Source organism: Strigops habroptila, chromosome 5, assembly GCF_004027225.2.
Source record: "Strigops habroptila isolate Jane chromosome 5, bStrHab1.2.pri, whole genome shotgun sequence".
NCBI lineage: Eukaryota > Metazoa > Chordata > Aves > Psittaciformes > Psittacidae > Strigops > Strigops habroptila.
Genome location: NC_044281.2, coordinates 24,895,338 through 24,916,536, shown reverse-complemented (window position 1 = coordinate 24,916,536; position 21,199 = coordinate 24,895,338). Strand labels below are relative to the sequence as shown.

The window sequence follows — 21,199 nt, the reverse complement described above, 5'->3', positions numbered from 1 at the left end:
TTGCAACAGAAAGTATCAATTCCATACTATTACTGCAGCCTAAATGAGTCCTCCTGCTGCCTAAAAGTCAGATCTCTTCAATCATCTGTCTCTGCACCTGAGCACTTCTTACAGGACAGTTCAGTTTACAGAAACTTAGATAGAGAATTGTCAGGAAATCCATGTGCCTTAATTTGCCTTCTCTAAAAACAATTTTTAATACTGACTAGAGGAAATAGCAAGCTACAGACAAGTGTTGCAGCTACTGTGACATTCCAACCATGCTGAAAGAACTTATCCAAACCGCTAAATGCATTACCTCTATTGGAAAAAAGCAGCATAAGGAAAACGGCAGAGCAGGTCTATTCACTGCACTGAAAATTTTAACTTCGTGCTAACAAATGCAGGTGTAATACCAAGATGGAGATTCAGGGAAGAGCTCCTGAGAGATAAACTCCTTGCTTTGCTACCACTAGAGGATCAGACATACCGAGAATGCAATTACTGATTCTGGGAAGAACTGTTTCTCCCTTTTGCCTCCAGCCATAGCCACTGCTTTGCATCTTAACCCTTCGCCCGCAGTGGTAGCTACAACATCAAGCCCAGACACCCACGGATCTGGAAGAGGAAAAAGGGACTGAGGTATTTGGACAGTTCCTGCCAGTTACTGGAAGCTCAGAAGAGCTTCCCGCTTTGGCTGAGTAACAGTCTTGTCCCAGGGCTGATTCTAGAAAAAGGTGTTTCAAGCAGTTCTAATTTTGTGAGTCAGCATAAACTTTAAATTTAGTATACTCCTATTGTGTAAAGTTGCCAGGCTTCTTTTATTAAGTTTGTACTCCAATTTACATATAAAATTTGAAATGTCCTACTTTGAAAACAAGTCAGCTACCCCTCAGATGTTTTTGGCTAAAAAGCAGGCATTTGTAGTTGGTGCTTTCAAAACAATAAAAAGCTAGCAATTACTAAGGCAACTTGCTAATCTTAATATAGTATTTGAATGGCAGAATCTGTTGATAAAACTCTACAGTTTGTCTTAGCTCATACATGCTAGCACAAAAGATGCTAAGGAAAGAAGGAAGGGATTTTGCACAGGCTAACTATTGCAAAGGTGGCAAGATTAACTTTTTTTTTCCCCTTGAAGTAAAGGACATAGCTAATTCCCAGCCCACAAGCCTCTGAAAGGTGATTTCCAACAACTCTGAGCTTGTGGAATTGAAATCTAAATTAGAAATACTACAGACATTGAAATTGAAACCATATCTAATCAAGATACACATCCAAACACTTTACCTAATGTAGACCAGCTAACAGATGTGTTCTGTTTAGTTGTGTTTAGTACTGCTGTACGTAACATCACAAGCACAATTCAAAACCAAAATAACTTGAATGAAATACCCTGGAACACAGTCTCGCAAAAATGAAGTTACAGCAATCAGATCTGAGGGAAGGTCTCTGACCTCTTTTCCACACAGCAACTCTACAAAAAAAAGTTCCTAAGAGATACATGATATTCTGGAACACTTTGCCTCTTCCACTGGAAGGCTTGAGAAATATAAATATTAGAAATTAAAAGCTCCCTAGTCTTCATGTGATAAGACAAACAGAGAACCACCAGTTTAAAGTAGAACTAAAAAATGAAGATGATTTGTATGTTAAAAATAATTCATTCAGCTTGTAAAACCACAGAACTTTTCTGAGTACTATATTTGAGCTGTCCTAAAAGATATACCATTGATTTATAGGACTTGGCACAGGTTCAAACTAAGAATCTAATGGCACAGCAGGACACGCAGCACAAACACCTACACCAATGACTGATGAACTCACAACTGAGTCTCATGCTAATAATTACAAAAAGAACACACAACACTTTGACTGAAATATTCTATTACCCCATTAAAGAATCAAGGGTTTGTGAAATGAAAGATCTTTGTCCCCAGCTCTGCATTTAATCTGAATCTATTAGGGAACTGCAGGCTTCATGACATCCTAAAGTCTACAACAGTGACTTGGTCTCCAGTAACTTGGGAGCGTCGATGATTCTGCCCAGGCAAAAATAAAGTAAAATAGCACTCAAACAGCTGGTTTACCCTTCTCCAGCCCTTGACTAAGGGAAAAACAAGAACACCAGTAATTAAGAGGAAGACAGGCTGCCTCCACCCTCTCCCTGTGGCTACAACAGAGACTACAGGTCCAACACCACAGAAAGAAACAGGACAAGAAAAGGCAAAGCGCAGAGCAGGCCTGGGCATGGTTATGTGACACAGAGCACAGGCACAGTATCAGGGATGAACAGCAGCATAAGCACTTCATAACTTAGGCTACAGTTAACAGTAACACTGATGTGGTATTCACACGATGTTCAGGAATAGCAAGTCACTAAAAAGAAATGTTAAAAATTAGAATTGAATTTCAAAAGGACAAAATCCCTCTCATCTTGATACATGTAACTTGGAAAGAAAAGTTATTGAGATTGCAAAATTGGCAGGCCCAAATGAAGCAAAATAAATCTAGTAATGAGCACTATAATTTACTTAAATATCTAATTTTTAAAAAACTTCAGTTGTTCAAAAGCTGTATGTATTCCAACCACTTCAAAAACACTCTCATTAAAAAGCCATCCTCCCCTAAGAGATGACAAGTCAATTTCATCTACAGTAAAAAAAAAAAACCTGAAAATCTGATAAATCATTAATTTTTGACTGGACTTTTCTATTCTTCAATTCACAAGTGATCAAACTGTTTCAATGTATTACTACAGTAACCAGAAAAAACAACTCTAGCCTTTCCTACGCTGTTGAAAATCTTGGTTTGGAAAAGCAGGATGGGAATGGAAAACAACATAAAAATTGCATCTTATTACCCTGTAATTAAGAATGCCAGCAACCATACCCACAACATAAACCACAATTTTTACCTACTGTATCCTAAATAAAAATCCATCTTGTAATTGTGCAATCAGGAAACTCTAAGATGAAAACTTCTTTGGTACAAACAGCAAGTACCACATTCAAAGAAAAAGTTTTACCATCTAGTTCTAGATCGACTCCAGTTCTCTGCTGAGAAACCCAGCTTATTCCATCAAAGACTGATGATCAACAAGATTGATCTTCAACAAGGGACTTTTAATATTATTGCCTAGTTTCATAGAGCTTTTTCACTTAAAGTTCCTTGTTTGCACTGAGGAGGCAAATGGAACCCAGAATTTCATCATTTGCCTTGTAAAACAGCTCCCAAAGTTTTGTTAAACAAATTTTATTTGGGAGTGAAGGGAAAATACAGATAAACAGTGTGTGTGCATCAGTCTGCCATGTGTTACAAGGTTTTTCTAAAGAAAACAATCCAAGAATTAGACATGTTCTAATGACATGTATTAAATTAAAAAGTTTTCAGAAAAAATGGAAAAATAAAAAGTTATTATTTGCAGTTTATTACTAGGCAAGCATTTAAGAAAGTGAAAACACACAATAAAGAGGAGAACAAGGAATCGAGTATTTCCTATTCATTAACATAGAATCACAGAATGGTTTGGGTTGGAAGGGACCTTAAAGATCACCTAGTCCCAAACTCCCTGCCATGGGCAGGGACACCTCTCACTAGACCAGATTGCTCAAGGCCCCGTCCAACCTGCCCTTGAACACTGCCAGGGATGGGGCAGCCACAACTTCTCTGGGCAACCTGCTCCAGCGTCTCACCACCCTCCCAGTCAAAAACTTCTTCCTAATGCTTCATCTAAATCTACCCTCTTTCAGTTTAGAGCCATTACCCCTGATCCTATCCCTATATACCCTTGTAAAGTCCCTCTCCAGATTTCTTGTAGGCCCCCTTCAGATATTGGAAGGCTGCTCTAAGATCTCCATGCAGCCTTCTCTTCTCCAGGCTGAACAGCCTGAATTTTCTTAGCCTACCTTTGTACGGGAAGTGCTCTGGCACCCTTATCATCTTCATGGCCCTCCTCTGGACCTTACTCCAACAGCTCCATGTCCTTCTTATGTTGGAGACACGAGAGCTGGATGCAATATTCTAGGTGGGGGTCTCACAAGAGCAGAGTAATGGGGGAGAATCACCTCTCTCAACCTGCTGGTTGCTTATATCCCGTTTTACAGGTAAATAATCTATAATCATTGTTCAAGCTCAGTATACCCTGAAAACATCACAGCTCCTCACGCAAAACTCTGTCATTGTACAGATAAATTTTTCAAATAGCCTTTTCTAAATGGAGCTTGACTAAAATCTTTCACTCATTTAAACTACACTTTTAACTTAAAGCACTACGAGAAATAATCAGGCTTGTAGAAAGCTCTAATTACATTGTCAGAAATGCTACCAAATTTATAGGCATATTAGTACTCAGAGGACCTTTTAAAGACAACAATCATTACTTTAAGTTTTTGCAAGCAAATGCTGAAGATTTTATAATTTACCAGCAGTCAGATGATGCAATTTGGCTCAACAATTTCAACAATGTTCTATGTTCAGACCCTGAGATAAGCTAAATTGAATTCTACAGATATAACTCAAAAACACAAGGTAATAATAAAACCCTCAGCTGTTCAGCTTTCTGCCAAATGAGCCAATGCAAACAGATACTTTTAGTAGCAATCTTTCACAAGGACTACTGAAACAGTGGAACATCATATAGCAAGCTATCTCCTAAAAAGAAAAACAGGAGTAAATTTTCAGAGACAAGTTTTAAAGGTGTTACTAGGTACTTTCCATACACTCAGCACTGTACAGACAGATAACACAATCCCCAACTCAAAGCAATACAAAACCCCATTAACCTGTCCCAGAGGGTTGACGGAGCACAGCAGAGTCAAACTAAACACATTAGTGAAACTGAAAAAACTATAAGATTGGGGGGGGGCAAGGGAGGGGGGTCGTCCTCCGCTTAAATCTGGCAGCAAAGTCTGTATCTGCAGCTTGTGCATTCTTTGATCCTGCAACCTCCTAGTACAGAACCACCACTTGTCTTGCCCAGTCTTCAAGCTCAAGCCAGCATGTGTTTTGTGGAAGGGCTTATTTTGCATTGAGGCCTTAAGGCTGCGTTGAAACCTGAGGGTGATGAATAAAGAATCACTTTTGATTGTGTAAAAGCTCTTAGACTCTTGGCCACTTCATGAGAGTTAACTGCATGAAGAGTGTTTTGATTTTTTTTTTTTTGTTTGTTTTGGTTTTTTGTTTTCTTTTTTTGCTATAGAAAATTACAAAGACTTCTGTTAAGATACAAGCAAAGGCAACAAACTGAAAGTGTTGAGAACAACACATGGTGGAATGGTTAAAGCCACTGCTATACAGAACAACCTAAATTTCATGTGAGTAAGCAGATGTTTTTTTATTTCAGCTGCTTCTCTAACCTTTTCCTAATTTATAATCTAAATTCCCACGAGAGTGGAAAAAATATCAAATATGTACATCTGCACTTCCATCACAGCAAGTACTAGAACAGTCTCAAAACAGAAAGTTTAATTTAACAGATGTCAAGTTTGTGCTTAACTAATCCATCACCCTCCAATAGTACTCTGCGGTGCGGAAAGGTAGAGAATCATAGAATCATGGAATAGTTAGGGTTGCAAAGGACCTTAAGATCAGAATGACCAAGCATCTTGGAATCTCCAGTAATGAAACCACTTACAATGCTGCAGACAAGTTGGTAGCACACTGAAGGAGATCCACATCCATGCCTGTGAAATTACAGATCAAAATGATATGACTTCTTCCTTAAGTGTGATGATTTGGCCAGAGATGTCAAAAATTAGAAGAAAAGGTTCTTCAGGTACATAAAAAACAAGCAGAAACAGAAGGAAAACACTGGCCGCTGTTAAACGGGAAAAGATGTCACCACTGTTGAGTCACCAACAACACTGAAAAAGCACAGATTTTCAACACTTCCTTCACCTCTGTCTTTACCAGCACTGATGGGCTCCAGGTCCTGGGAACAAAAATCCAGGTTCATGCAAACACAGACCCACCATCAATGAAGGAAGACTTGGTATGTGAGGTATTACAGGAGCTTGACCCCTGCACATCAATGGGCTCCAATGACATCCATCCAAGAGTGTTAAAGAGAGCTGGCTGACATTGTTGCAAAGCCACTCTCCATAATCTTTGAGAAGTCATCTTCCTCCAGAAGACTGGAGGAAGGCAAATACAATCTCCCATCTACAAGAAGGGCTCAAAGCAGGATCCAGGAAATAATAGATCCTTCAGTTCCTGGGAAAGTTATGGAACAAATCCTCCCGGGAGCTATCAAAAGTCAAATGAAACACATGACTGGGAAAAGCCAGCAGGGATTCACCGGGGCAAACCATGCTTGACTAACTTTCTACAACAAAGTAACCTGCTTGGCTGATGTGGGGCGAGCAGTGGACATTGTCTACCAAGGCTTTCAATACGGTTTCCCACTGCCTCCTCCTAGACAAAATGATGTGTTACAGTCTAGATAAGTGGTTTGTGTGGTGAGTGGCAACTAGCTGTCTGGACACACCCAGAGAGTGGTGGCAGATAGCTCCTTTTCCAACTGGCAACCTGTCACTGGTGGGATCCTCAAGGAATCAGTACTGGGCCCAATGCTGTACTATGTCTTCATAACTGATCTCAATGATGGGATCAAACGTACCCTAATAAAGTTTGCCAATGATATCAAACTGAGTGGGGAAGTGGACACTTTGGAAGGCAGAGCCACCCTGCAGGAAAACCTGGATAGGCTGATTGAACAGACTAATAAGAACCTTATAAAGTTCAACAAGGACACGTGCAAGGTCTTGCACCTGGGCAAACACAATCCAAGACTGCAGCACAGGCTGGGATCTACTTGGCTCGGGAGCAGCTCTGTGGAAAGAGACTTGGGAGTCCTGGTGGGCAGCAAGCTCAAGATGAGTGAACAGTGTGCAGCTGCGGCAAAGAAAGCCAACAGGATGCTGGGTTACATCAACAAGGGCATCACCAGCAGAGATAAAGAAGTAATTATCCCACCCACGGCTGGTCAGGCCACACTGGAATACTGTGTTCAGTTTTGGTCCCCACTATACAAAAACAACATGACAGGCTGGAGAGGGTCCAGAGAAGGGCCACAAAGATGATCAAAGGACTGGGAAACTGCCATATGAGAAAAGGCTGAGACAACTGGGTCTGTTCAGCCTTGAGAAAAGAAGGCTCAGAGGAGACTTTACCACCATGTTCCAGTATTTAAAGGGTGGCTACAAAGAAAACAGAGGCTCCCTTTTACGAGCCACATGGAAAAGATGAAGGGTGATGGGCACAAGTTACTCCTGATGAGATTCTGACTGGACACAAAATGAAAATTTTCACAATGAGAACAATCAGCTATTGGAATAATCTCCCCAGGGAAGTGGTGGATTCCCCAATGTTGGATACTTTTAACATTCAGCTGGACAGATGTCGGGCCATCTTGTCTAGACTGTGCTTTTTGCCAAGGAAGGTTGGACTAGATGATCCTTGAGGTTCCTTCCAACCTGGTATTCTATGATATCACTTTTCATACATTAATCATCACCATCACTCCAAAACACAAACACACTTTGAAGACCCCATGGATTCCTCCTCTTCCATTTCTTCAAACCTGTTTTTCCAGTGGAGAGTAAAAAGAATAACCCATTTCTTGGTGTAAAGATAGTCTGCATTTACAACAGCGTCACAGAGAAGGCAGAGAAGAGAACTAAGGAGCAGATGATACAGGACATGAAAACTATCAAAACCAACAGATCTTTATTAAGCACCTTTAATGATATTGTGCAAAGATTGCCACAGATCCTGATCTGGGGGGTGGTGGTGGGAAATGGAAAGAAAAACCAAACCACGCAAGGAGGAAAAAACTTGCTGCTTTGACAGCTGGTTGTGAGTAATAAAATAGCAACTTGTAACCCTGGACAACAATGTTGATCAAATAATCAGTCTGGAGATGACAAATATAATTGAATCTGGCACCCAGATTAGTAAACATACCTCACGTTATGAGATCATGGCTCTGGTCAAAGGCCCAGAAAATACAGCAAAATAAAGCTACAAGATCCTTAACCTTGATATCATAAATAGACATATATCATAATTCCCCCTGTATCTCCACTCCTTTTTAAGAGCACAGGCTGAAAGATATTCACACACTTATACAGGTACTGGCAATCACAAATATTTTTCTTGCCTTCCCACTGGCTAATACGGGAAGATACAAGGTTTTCACATATTTAGAAGTTCCAAGACTAGCATAATAATCCTGTCAACATGGATTTGTCAATAATGATTCTCTCCACCTCCTCGATTCATGCAGTCATAGACCCACATGTTGGACAACAGCAAGAGAAGATTTGTCCATTCTGTGAAAACATGCTTCCCAAACACTGGATGTGCACTTGAGATGACAAGTAATGACCATTCTCTACAGCCTAAAAATTAACTATGGTTAGGTAAACGTCAAAAACTAAGTATTTGCAAAAGAGAGCACTCTAAGGGGAGCAATGAAATACATGCTATCTCCTAACTTTTAACAGCAGGACACTGGAGTATTTACAGGAGTCAGCAATATCGAGTTTCTCTGCACTCTTAAAATGTCATTGCCATGTTCATCAGAATGTCTTTGCCCACTTTATTAGAGTTTAATATACACAATGTAGATTAAGTTATTCTCAAATGCCTGTTACAGACGCAGTAGGTAAAGGAATCATTCCTGTTAAATGCCACAGGTAGAACTGAGAACACCAAAAGCGTTCATGAATACCTGTTAGCAAAGTTACTTTCACAGATTAACATAGCTATAGGTAGCAATTCACCCACAAAGCATCAACCCTTTTTCTATTCTTTCTCCTCCCACCCATAAAAAGCTGCTCTTTGAGCAACTATCTATCTCCTAGAAAAATTAAACAAAAATAAATACTGTTAGGTTATGGAGTTCATGCAAATCAAAAGGAGAAAATTTAACTTGTCTGACAGGCCTCAGATTTCAGTACATAAGACTTCTAATTTTTAAATTGAATTCTGCAGAGCACATCAGGTCCAGTGAAAAGCACAATGTTCTCTTGCAAGATTTTCACTGCTGCAATATAGATCCCACCACCTCTTTTATGACAGCAGTGTATAAGGATTAGTTGGAGGAGTATTGCTGGGTTGCAGGCAGGGGCATTACTTATGTTCATAGACTGGTTTTCAAGTTATTTCAGTAGAAATTATTTGCCTTACAGTAGAAATGTAAGGTGAATAATTACATCAGAATAATTTACTTTTCCAGAAATTGAGTCTATGTCTTAAGTGTTCAAAGTTCCAGATGTTTTTGAGATTGATACACTCCATTGCATTCTTGCCTTTTGCCTTCAGCTTACAATATTCAGGTTCTCACTTAAACACACCTTTAGATAAAATTTGAGTGATAAAAAAAAACCATTGCAATTAGTGCTATTATTGAAAGCTTCAGAACAGAAGATTTGAGGCTGACATCACACATTCACAAACGAAAACCCTGCACCTCTTCTTTATTTGATGATGTGAAATTTATACTTGATTCAGTATTCCCATTAATAACTAAAAAAATGACTAGAGGAAAAAAAAATACTAACACTTTAAAAATTAAACAAAGACTTTTGAGCACTCTGAAAGATGAAATCAACTTGCTGATCACTTGCAAACAAGAGAAACAAACAACTGGAAGAAAGTGAGCTCATGCAGAAGGATTTAAAAGAGCAGCTGTATTTTCCACCTCTTGAAAAGGCACATCTCTCTGCTGATCAGAGAATGAGTAAGTTTAATACCAACAGCAATATACAAACAGCAATTCAGCAATATGGTTATTCAGCAATATGGTGGCATAACAACTAGGCTTAAGCAAGATAACAGACCACATGCTAAGAAGCGGTCCTGTACTTCACTGATAAATTGGAATATTAAAAAAACAAAAAAAGAAAGAAGGTATATTTGCTCAACTTTTCTTGGTGTGTTACAGAAACAGCTTATTGCCCCCGAAGTCACCACTGAAGAAAGAGCACTGTAATAGTACATCAAAAGTAGCACACAAATACTCATACAAGTGCCATATACATCTTACTGACATTGATGATTGCTTCCAATTAAAAGCTAGGAAAGATAGCATGAATTCTATTTTTAGAATAAATAATTGATAGAAAACAATAAATACCAGAAAACCATGCAAACACTCAAGTTTTTCACTGACACCACTACCACAGCTTCATATAGCTAGAACAATCACAGGACTGACACAATGTTGGCTTCTTTCAGCGTTAGGCCAGAATCCCACAAAGATGAGCACAAACTTTGCATTACACAAGCAGGGAGTCCTCCATTTATTTATAGGCATCATTCTGGAAACAAAACTGATACTAAAAGAAAAAAATAGAATAAGAAAATAAATAAAATCAAGACTTACTTGTCAAGGAAGTCCTTGTCTACAACTGCACAGATATCGAGCAGAGGATTTCCCATTCCGAACAGGACATTTTCACTGCAAGAGAATAAATTATTTAAAGTTAACTTAGTATTAGTTTATTGTTCTAGTATAGAATGCTGAAGACATTTTTTTATTAGAGAGAAAAGTTTCTCTTGAATACAGCTAAGGAACAAAAAGATACACATTTTGCCCAGCACTATAGTCTCACGAAGACCATGCATATAGACAGAGAGTCAATTTTGAGTGAAGTATCATCCTACAATGATCTTATTTGACCAATATACAGACTGCAAGCAGTCAAGAATATATAAAAGTATATACTCTGTTAAGCTGTCATTCACTCACATAGAGAATTCCAGCTGCATGCCACGTTCTGCAGTTTTAAAGGATTACATTCAGGTTGTAATACCAAATTGTAGACAGGGGGAGCATCAGACCAGATTATGAGACTTCCACTGAACAGATTTAGTTGCTGGGTTTACTCTGCTACTGATCAATAACTAACTTAAAACAGACTTACATTGTTAAGAGACTACGGATTCTACATTGTCAGCCATCTTAAACAGCACGGCCATCTACCGATAAGAACGTATGTACTTCTTTTAATCCATTTTAAATTCATTACCATGACTCTGGTCACACAAAAACAAGACATCAGGGATACAGTAAGCAGCTGAAAGAACTGGCTTTATTTTTTTAATTTTTTTTTTTTTATAAGATTCATTCAGAAACCATGTGTTACATTTTTCTGAATAGCATGCACTTGGGTGATAATGCAGTAATACCAAAGGATTAGATATGTGGCCTAGTGTCAAGTAGAAGTGAATGCAGCTGTTCTTGAAGGCTGCTTAAAACTGCATCCAAACCCATCACATTCCTCGCTAAGCTAACACCTGCTGCCTCCAACTGGCAAGGCAAGGCCCTTCTCTAGCCACCGAAGGCAGCTTCAGTAGGACCACCTCCCTCTTTACTATGTCTCTATCAAGTATTTGCAGAGAAAGAATACTCCCTGTCTCTCCATCCCCCAAGTACTACTACTGTAACACTGCAGCTGGATGCAAAGTTTACCTGCAGTTTATCCAAAGCTGCATAACAGTGTCAGCTGAATCTCAAAGAAAGTGAGTTTTCAATTGTTCTGGCCCATTTAGAGTGAGAGAGATGATTTAGAGGTAAAAGAATAAAAAACAACCAGAAAGGGGATGATACGGAACAATCTCATGAATTGTGCCAGAGGCTGGAAACTCATTCACTTACTTCCTCTCAACTGCTATGAAAAGCCCTTTGCTGACAAATATTTGTCAAATTTGAAGCTACTTGCCAGAAGTGCACAGTCAAACTTCCTCTTTAGAATGCCACACTAGCTTCCATTAAATGCTAGATTCTGAAGTCCAGAAAAGTGGAAAATATGATTGATAACCTTGATATTGAGAAACAGCAAACCATGCTTTAAGTATCCTACTTTTTCATTGTTGTACCTTTAAAGACGGGCTTTTACAGCCCATTTCACTGTATGTAAAATGTGGGAGACACTACTTTGTGAAGACAGAGCCAGAAATACAGCTCACTCCCAACTGATACATGTAACATCTGCTTAGTGAAAACCTGTAAGATTCACTAAATACTTCTGTCAGTGTGAAAAGGAATATTGATTCTTCTAAATCGCATAACCATAAGTTATATCTAGCTAGAAGAAAAGAGGGAGACAGATGACAGTTAAGACAACGTAAGGATAGAGGTATCACAGTTGGAACCCCAAAACAGGACATTCTCTCCATTTTAAAAACTAAGTATTGCATCAGTAGTACTGCAGGACAATGAATGAACAAGTCAGAATTCTAAAAGTGCTTAATGCAGATTTGTCCCAAACTGCATGCTCCTGTACTTGATGTTTAGCTGATTCTCACATCCTGTGAAATTCTACACATCCATAATTTTATACCTACAGTTAAGAAAGAAAAAAAATCCATATGACGGATACTTCTATATGAGACAAGTATCAGCACTTGAGTGTATGGTATGCCAGCAAACAGCAGGTGTACTTCAAAACCTCTCTGAAATACAGCTGACATGGTGAGGTCACTACCTATGAATAGGTTACCTTGTTCAATGGAAAAGCAAAATAGAAACCACCAAGCATTTAGCAAGCTGCGGCTGCAGGACATACTGGTCAATATACCCGAAGCAGCACCAGAGCAACTTGTACTGGCTTAGCATCCATTAGTTCTATCAAGCCAGCAACATGCATTCACAACTCCTCTTATGTCAGCAGGAACTACCACTTCCACTGCCATTTATTCCGGGCAGCTCCTTACATCACATACAGTAACTCCTGTTCCATCCCCAAGCCTTCCTTCTCCCACAGTTTCTTATAATCATACCTGACCAAATTATTCCACAGGCTGCATAGTAGGGTGCCATCTGGGATGGCAAGTTTTAAAAGCCAAGGTAGCTATCACTAGGCTAGTAAATGTATGTTCAGAAACATTCTCCTGACACTTCTGGCCAAACTTGCACAGTTTGCACAGTTGTTTCTCACAAGCAAATGCAGGATAGCAGAACTTGACAGCTTTTCAAATACACAAAACTTTGAGTACATCAACTGCTTGATTTCTATCAAGAGGCACACAACTTCACCCAACTTATTTTTGCAAATTCCTAAATACACAAGGTAACACTAATAACTAGCCTTCTGCTTTCAATTAACTTGTATTTCTACATTTTCGGTTGTTACAGCTAGGTGTTTGAATTAACTAAGCCCCAAAGTACTAGAACTTCCATGCTTAAAAAAAGGTATTGACGTTACATTGGCAAAAAGAAGAAAAATCCATACATCCCATTTGTACTGGAGGCTGTAGTTGTGTCATTCCTTAACTGACACTGCATTTGGCAAAAGTACCTTTCTGGGCAAAATGAGAAGAGTCTAAACAATCTCTTTCCTAGTCACATATTTTAAAAATGCAACAAGTTTAAGCAGACATTTAAGATCACCACTGTGATCAGCGTTTTCTAACACGAGCTTTGTGAATCACACTCTGGAAAGTCCAGTGTTTCTACTGTTAAAGAGAAAGACTTTGCTATGTAAATCCTTAGCATGTTCAACCTGATTAACCCAACACTGGCTACATTTCAGCGCAGTGCAAACCACCCTTCCTTTCTTGAGGGGCTGCAAAGTATCTGCACTGTTACACTCTTGCAGTTTTTTTGTGGCACAACATGAGTTACAGCAGTTACTTGGCTACAGTTTGCTCCTCTGTAAAAATAATTATTAAAAAAAAAAAAAAAATCACATATATTCCATAAATCCATGTATCATAAAAGCATAACATTCAGCATAATATTTAGGATGCAGGAGAATGCTGAATTTACAAGTCTCCAGAGCAAGAAACTGAGATATTAACTGTTACATTCTCATCAAGTTTAACACTTTCAGCAGTATACTTGAACCTTTGCTGTCCAGTCACACTGGACACCTGCACTGATTAAAACACCATGGATGATTTCCAGCCAACTAGATGCAAAGCACAGTGAGGAAGCAGCAACAGCTTCCTGAAATGTGAGATTTCACAATACATAGGTTATTTAGAAAATACAGTTCTGCAACAGACACAGAACAAACACTTATGTACTCCATGGCCTCACTGACTCCCTCCAGTCCCTTCTCTTGCACAGGAGTACTGATATCTAATCGTCTGAGAAGGGTGTTGTTGCTTAACTCGACTAACCTATTGCAAAAGAGTATTTGGGTCAGCTCTTCAAGAAACAACTGACATCTCCACCTGCACAAATCAAGGGCATTAATTGACTATACACAGTTAGTATGTATGTGTGAGTATACACACACACACACACACACACACACACGCATATGTATATATAAAAACTGTATATATAGTTTTTAAACTCCAAGCTAAGAATAAAATGTTCATACAAATCTTAAACTTGTTTGGACACAGAAATACCCTATCCATCTATAGCAGGCAAAACTACAGCAACAAAGGTAACTTACAGAAAGCTCTGGTGCATGCTGCATTTGCATTCTCAACTTGACAACAAGTAATATATTTCATGAATTTGTCATTTAATTCAGGGCTAGATGAACAGTAAGTTGTTATTAGTTCAAGCGATGTAATTCATTAAATATAAATAAATCTTTACCTGCTAATTGTGGCATTCTGTTTGGAGATCACCAAGATGACTGATTTTTCACAAACAGCCAAAAAAAGCCAAACCACACCAAACACCACTATCACACACACATCAGTGCTGAGTTACCCTTCAATCATTTTGAAGAAGTCAACAAATTAACCATAACTGAACGATCTGGAAAGCCATGTCCAGTATCATGGTTATACATTACTAATGCCCAACCATTGCAAGCATTTTTAAAAACAGTCCTGTTTCACGTTGGCTGCTGAGCATTAGCAGTGCTGTATCTAACTATCACACAATATTGTTATCATCCCATGCTGCTGGGCACTTCAGTGGAAGAGCAACATCAAAATATCAGTGAAAGCATATTATTAGTTACTGGCACGGAGACAGAGGAGTATTTTGAGCCTTTGGATACTGGCATGTCTTGCTTTAAAAAAAAAAAAAATAAAGAAAAAGAAGTCCCATTATTTCTAAAAAACATTTCGTTTCTTTCTTGTTAATTGCTGCAAAGATTTTCTCATCTACATAACTGTAACTAATAGTAAAGGAAGCCAAGTTGAAAAATCCACTTTTTATTGCTCTGGAGCAGCCTTCCACTGTTATGCAGCTGTAACGTACACTTAATATTAACTTCTTATGCTAAGACATTCTACAGTCAGAAGGCCTTAATAAAACACGATTGGGACATTTGGGTGTCCCAACTGCATGGCAGCCTGCTGTTGCCTAGTCTTACCTTTACAAATATAAGATATAATTTTGTAATATCTAAAATGTTAGTACTTCTGCAGGGTTTAATTATGCCCTTAAAAGTAAGGCCAAACAAGGCACATTCTAAGCCTGTTCTCAATATATCTCTTTCCGTCAGAAAAGACATAGTTAAACCCCATATAACACAAGATTTGAATTTACCAAAAACCATTTATACATGTAGTTACCAGCAATAGCACCAGATTTGTAGCATTTGAATAGCTATAAGCTCTTAACTAAAGACATCTTTCTCTCATCCTGCTTATCTTTGCAACATAAATATAAATAAGATGACATTTACCGTTAACCATAACTTGCCTGACACTGAAAGTATCTTCAAACTGTTACTCCATAACTCCAGACAACTTCCCCTGCATCACTCAGCAGCAAATCACTTTAGCATACAGACCTTAAACATACAAGTCGCCTGCAGGACTGTTCACATGCTTCCCGTACTTACGTCTTAAGGCAATATTTGACTAAGGAGTTACAGCCTTACACTGACTTAGAGGAGTATCTTCAGTTAACATTTCATTCATTATGAAACTTGCATAGTCTTCTAGAGTGACACATTCACAGGTTCCAACTCAGAAGCCAAGCCTAAAAGCTTGGCCTTATGTAAGCCAGTCTGCTGCAGGGAAAAAAACTGTTCCACCGCTACCCAGCTCCTTTCGCAGCTGCGCTGACTCTGAAAGCTCCAGCAGCCAAATACTAATGCAATTTTGAAGAGTTACCGTCTGCACTCCTCAGTCAGAAACAGTGTGAAATCTGGTACATTGAGTTTTGAGGGTGGAGAGACGAGGTGGGAGAGTCGCCTTGAACGACCATTGAACTTGAAGTCCATAATTTTAGGTACTTCCATAGCAACTGAAGGACTGCTCAAAATAACTACGTGATGAAGGTTACTAGTTCACAATACCACCCCATCTTAAAGATGAAGAGTTTTTGGAAGCAAAACAGGTCATCATAATTCCTCTCACTGAATGTGAAGCCAAGGGTTTGTCATTCTTCAGTTATCACTGATAACCTGGCACCACCGCAGTTTCAACAGGCTGTTAAGAGCCTGGCCTGTCTTTACTACCCTGCTCCTCGTTATTTGGGATTCATTTAAAACCAGGTTCCAGTCACGGCACGCTACAGCGATGCTTCAGTGTTCAGACACGGCTGCCGGGTCCCACGACATCCATCCCCACCACCCCACGGCGGGACGCGCCGCGGAAGGCGCTACCTTTGACAGGGGCACCACCGCAGAGCAGCGCCGCCGCCCGAGCCCCGGGCCGTGCCCCGGCTCCCGCCCCGCGTTCCCCTCCGGCTCTCGCCCGGGCCGGGCCGTGCGGCCGCTCCGCTGAGCGCCGGCATCGCCTGCGGCGCGCCCACCTGCCCGCCACAAACCAGGTGACCCGCTGCTCCGCGCGCGGGCGGCCGGCCGGGCTGAGGGGACGGGAGGGCATCGGCTCCGCAACCCCGCCTCGCCCCGGGGGCGCGGAGCCGCAGAACCGACGCGCGGCGCGGGCGCGCTACCCTGCACCCTCGTTACGCGGGCGGAGAAGCGGGGGAAGAGCCGAGCTCCGGCGGAGCATCGCGCCGGGCGCCCCCACCCCGCGAGCGCGGCAGCGCCCACCGCGCCCCTTCCCGCGGGGCGCCGCGCTAGGCTGCGGGAGCCGCGTCGGGGCTCTGCTTTACCTGACGGTGGGCATGGCTCCCCGCCCCGCAGCCGCCCGCGGCGGAGCACCCACAGGTCAGCAGCGGCGTCGCCCCTCCGCGCGGCGCCTCGCCGGCAGCTGCGGCCGCTGTCGCCCGCCGCCCCACGCGCCGCCCGCCTCGGCAGCGACTGAGCCGCCGGCCACGGCTCGGCCGACCCACCCGCGCGCCACCGCCCCGCCCCGCCCCGCCCGCGCGCCGCGCCATTGGCCGCGCGGCCCGGCGGGGGCGGGCCCGCGCGCGCCCTCCGCGCCGGCCGGGGCGCGAGGAGCCCCGCGAGGCGGCGGCGGCGGCCTCGGGGCAAGGGGCGCCCGGCCCCAGGCCCCGGCCCCGCAGCTCTCGGCACCGAGCGGCGCCGCCCGGCGCCCCGGGCTCGCTGGCCGCCATCTTTGGTGCGGGCAGAGAGCACGCGCCTCCCACACACCTCCTCCTCCTGTCACCTCCCTCCCCCAGCCCGAAATGGCAGTTGTGGGCGCCAGCGCTAATTAAACTAAATGTTTAATGGAGCTAGGGAAGAGGTGCGGAGCCGCGGCCTCGCCGCCCGCATCAAAGATGGCCAGCGAAGCCCCTGGCAGCGCTGTCCCACAGCTGTCACGGGGCTCGGGGCTGCTCCCCGCCCGTCTTCCCGCAGGCCCGGCGGGGCCGCTCGGCCTCCCCCGACGCGCGGGTTCCACACACGGGACACGAACGCCTCTCCGCGCTCCGCGTCTGTGTGCTGGGGCGGACCCTAACGGCGCTGGAGGTGACCTTCTGCGTAGCGGGCACCGGCACCCGCGGCCAGCGAAGACCGCGCGTCCCGGCGTAACCGTAACCGGGTGCTGGGGCGCAGGGCTGGCGGGCACGGCGAGCTCTCGCTTTAGCTCCAGGCGGGACATCTATTTTATCCGCGGGTTGCTGGAACGCCTGGCAGCCACCTGTGGTACGCAGCTACCGGACATTACTCTGTCTTTCCGACCTCACAGATGAGACGTGAGCCTGTTTGCCACCACCGGCGGGCAAAAAAGGGCAGCCCTTCATTGCCCAACCTGCTGCTTGTCCGCCCGACGTTCAAGCAGAACTGCCTCATCAGAAAGGAAGAGCGTTGCTAAAGCCAGGTTCCTGTTCTCACTCTTCCTTGCTCTTCGTTTGGCTCTCAACGTTGCTGCTACCCCATGCAGATTTGGCACACACTTTCATAACTTACCAGCACCAGAAACACTGATTCATGAAACTGATGTCAGAAGAGGTTGTTTTTGCCAAAAGTGAATCCCATGTTGTTCTGTTAAGTACTGCTGTGTCGCCTCTAATTGAATATTTGAACTTTACAGCTTCCTAAAAATGTGGTTCCTAGTCTCAATTTCCCTTCCTTTCCACCTACAAAATGGGAATATTGTACTCAGAAAAACTAAAGCCAAATTTTTCAATTATTTCTGATTTTTTAGTGTCTCGGAAGAGATGATGCCAAAGTTTGAGATGGTCATGATGCTCAAGGACCTACAGCGTCACATGAAGATAACGGGAATAGTTACGTTCAATACCTGGTGTAGGACAAATTTCTCTAAACTGGACACTCAAAAATTGTTCACCACTTACAAAATTCTCATTATTCATCCGTGTCAGGGGTCTTGAAAAGTCAAACTAATTGGAGTTGGAAATGCATCCATGCCCTTACTGTTGCAACACACAGTACAATAGGTCCCCAAATCCAAACAGAGGATTTAGAACTCTAATAAAATGTAAATGCTATATTTGGATGTATAATGGCTGTATCCTCTGATCCATGACGAACAACAGATTATTCCTAGTTTAACAGTTTCAGTACCTAACAGTCAAACCTCTAGCTTGTAACTGAAAATGGGAGGGGTAGGGGAAATCCAATCACAGGCAAATGTAATGGCAGTAGTAACATAGCTTCCTCTTGTTGGTCTCACCACTGCATTTTAAATAATGAAAACATTTTTTTAAAAAATCAAGCTATAGATTCCCTCATAAATAATTCCCTAGCGTTAACAAGCACATGAGAATATGTAAAGGAAAATAGATTAAATATAGATCATGTTAATATATTACTAGTAATTTGTAAGATACAACTGCATATTATGAATATTAAGCTACAGAGGCCAAATGAGGTACCATCAAATGTTTCTAACTTTCTACCAGTGCAGCATAATAGGGCCAGCAGTGTGTTTTTCTAAAAAGCAAAATTAACAGCCTTTCACAACACAGCATGTATGATACCTCAGCAGCACTTGTCGATAGCACTTTATAAACTCCCAACTACTCCCAAGTGCCCAATCACCTTGCTTGTACTATCACATATTCTACTGTTACTGATGTCTTCAAGACACCATCAGTCACTACGGGTTTTTGGTCATTTGCCAGGGAGCTTCCAGACATCCTGACAAGAGTGGAGCAACAAGAACCAGGGTATCCCTGGAAAAATGGTCATTTATCGCTTATGGTCATTCATAGATTAACTTTACGATGCTTGTGCCACAAGTTCAACTTGCAGTCACATCACGTATGTGCTAGGCAGCCAGCCTGAGTTTGCTCAGCCTCCCTGACACCTTCCAAACTCGCTCTGCTTGCGTGAGGCAGCCGACCTGTGCCTTCACATGTGTTTTGGCTTCAGAAATCCCTGAGAGAAATACGAGATTCACAGCTTTTGTATCCAAAAAAATATATAATACCTGACAGGGTCTAGCCACAATTTCTCTCGACGGCTTCTGTTACTGTACAGTGAGGAAGAGATCTTCATATGATGAGTGATTATTTCTCAGATGATTTCACTAAAATGCTTCCTTTCAAGCATGGCAATGTGAATTAAAAATGAACTGCACCCCCACCTGATACACCAAAATGTAAGCATGTGATTACTTTGAAAATTGCACTGTATTGAAGTAACCCACAAAAGTATACATCTTATACATTTGTAACTTGTGTATCCAAGATACAGGCAATCTAGGCCTTAGCCTTGGATTAATGTGCTATGTTTTACACCACAAACATTTGGTAGAAATCATCCTGTTTACAATACATAAAGTTCTCCATTAACCCCTGTACCTTTCTCAATTTCTTCAAAGTACAAACCTAAGGTTAATCTTAGATGAGCTGCCCACTCTTCTACTTTTGCAAGACAGGATGATCTTTTATATAATAGCCTCAACAGACACTATAAAATGAGCCTAGCCAGCAGGAAGTCCCCAAATTGTCTTTCAATAACAGCATTCTTCAAAGCCTGCCTGTATTTCTTCCTAGAACAGAGATTGTTTTGAAAACTTTTCTACAGAGAGAATTTTGTCTTTTGCAACATAAAATAAGATGTATTTTTATCTGTGCGCATCTACTATCAAAGTATTAAAAATAATTTTCATTATTAATTTAAAATTCTATAGCATAATCCCATTTCTTTTAAGGCAGCTTCACAGACCATACATCTGTAAGAGCAAAGGAAAGTCTGTGAATCTGATAAGTCTTCATCATATTGCAGACAACTATACTTGTTTTCTGTCTTACTCTAGCTAAATAGCCTAGCCCTTGAGACAGTTACAACTGCTTTGTACCACTGAATGTACAAGGGGAAAAAAACCCACAAAAATCACTGTAAATGAAATCCCAAGGTAGCATAAAGCCAGCAAGTAGCTTTATGTTACTGTATCCTTCAAGCATGGAACAGCTTTAACTGTGGTCAAACAATCATTACAGAAATTATTATACTTCAAAAAGGAAAAAATGCCTTACCCTTCACTGACTTCTCAGTAATACCCAAAGGCTTCTCTCCTTCACACAAAATGCTTTGGTATTTATCATATAAATAACATTAATATGTAAATTGAAATTATTTAAGAAGCAATTCATGTAAATAAAAAATGAACAGCATTGAGAAAACATAGTGTTCACATTGTATCTGCAAGTTCAATTTTTATTTTTGAAGATACGGTTTTCCAACACATTGCCAGCAAATACTAATTAATGACCTTTAGATAGCAATCCATTCCCTGTTGCTGAAACTGGTTTGTGAAATATTTGTGTACCATGCTTGTGTAAGTAACTACTCAAATTCAATATCACAACCTTGAATCACAAGCCAGAGTTTTGCTTCAAACATTTCCACATGAAATATACCTCAGCAACCACAGAGTAAGCCAAGGTCTTGTTCTACAGAAAGTGCATTTCACACTATTGCGTTGCCACCATATCCAACTACTACTATATTCACTCAAGACTCCT

At 41.5% G+C, this 21,199-nt stretch overlaps 1 protein-coding gene across 5 annotated transcripts in view; it reads right to left on the bottom strand.

Annotated features, from left to right (window-relative positions):
- ADK (adenosine kinase) overlaps positions 1–21,199 on the bottom strand; it is a 297,485-nt gene that overhangs the window by 270,690 nt on the left and 5,596 nt on the right. For 3 of the 5 annotated variants that reach the window (XM_030488972.1, XM_030488969.1, XM_030488966.1), the window contains exon 2: positions 10,370–10,444. In XM_030488972.1, the coding sequence (XP_030344832.1) occupies positions 10,370–10,425 (56 nt within the window). In that variant the 5' untranslated portion in view covers positions 10,426–10,444. Of the gene's footprint in view, positions 1–10,369; positions 10,445–16,972; positions 17,403–21,199 lie in introns of those variants that run through there. The other 2 variants (XM_030488967.1, XM_030488970.1) reach the window with 1 other exon arrangement.